General features: G+C 59.6%; 1 protein-coding gene across 1 annotated transcript in view; it reads left to right on the forward strand.

Annotated features, from left to right (window-relative positions):
• Positions 1-6: 6 nt before the first annotated feature.
• H310_12826 (hypothetical protein) overlaps positions 7-559 on the forward strand; it is a gene marked incomplete at both ends in the record, with an annotated part of 2,218 nt that continues 1,665 nt past the window's right edge. The window contains 3 exons of the mRNA XM_008880031.1: positions 7-172; positions 236-423; positions 486-538. Coding sequence (XP_008878253.1) covers positions 7-172; positions 236-423; positions 486-538 — 407 coding nt within the window. The remainder of the gene's footprint in view (positions 173-235; positions 424-485; positions 539-559) is intronic.

The raw sequence follows: 559 nt of genomic DNA on the forward strand, positions 1-559 counted from the left end.
GTCCTCATGGTCGTCACGCAGCAGTACACGCCGGCGTACGTGTTCAAGTGCAACTTTATGGTGTGGGGTCTGTCGGCGCTGCTGTCGCTGGCGTCGCCGACGACCCACACGGCCACGTTGGACCGCAAGTGCGAGTTTTCCCACGTCGACTTTCAGCTCGTGTGTTCGAACGGTGCGGCGGCTGGATTGTCCGATGGCTGTGGACGATGTTCTGAACGTTGCGTGGCTGCTGTAGGCACGGTCGCAATTGGGAGCATCAGCCGGTTCCTGGCCCTTGTGGGGGTGTGCGTTGGGTCCGTCGCGGTCTGCTACCTCTTGGAGCGCGTATTGCATCCGAATCTGCCTCCAGCATCGCAAAACTCGCTCTTCCTCGCGTCGTCGGCCAAATACGTGTTTGACGCGGCGCGATGGATCGACCACAACGTGCGTCGCCATGTCTATGATGCAGGAGGGAGCGGACTGACCATGTCCATGCTGCTGTACAGGTCTACTACATCGACCCGTCGTCCGCTGTGATCAACGGGATCCTGTCGTACCGGTCAAACAACACGTTCTACAT

This window comes from Aphanomyces invadans (genome assembly GCF_000520115.1).
Source record: "Aphanomyces invadans strain NJM9701 unplaced genomic scaffold supercont1.44, whole genome shotgun sequence".
In the NCBI taxonomy this organism is placed as follows: Eukaryota; Oomycota; class Saprolegniomycetes; order Saprolegniales; family Verrucalvaceae; genus Aphanomyces; species Aphanomyces invadans.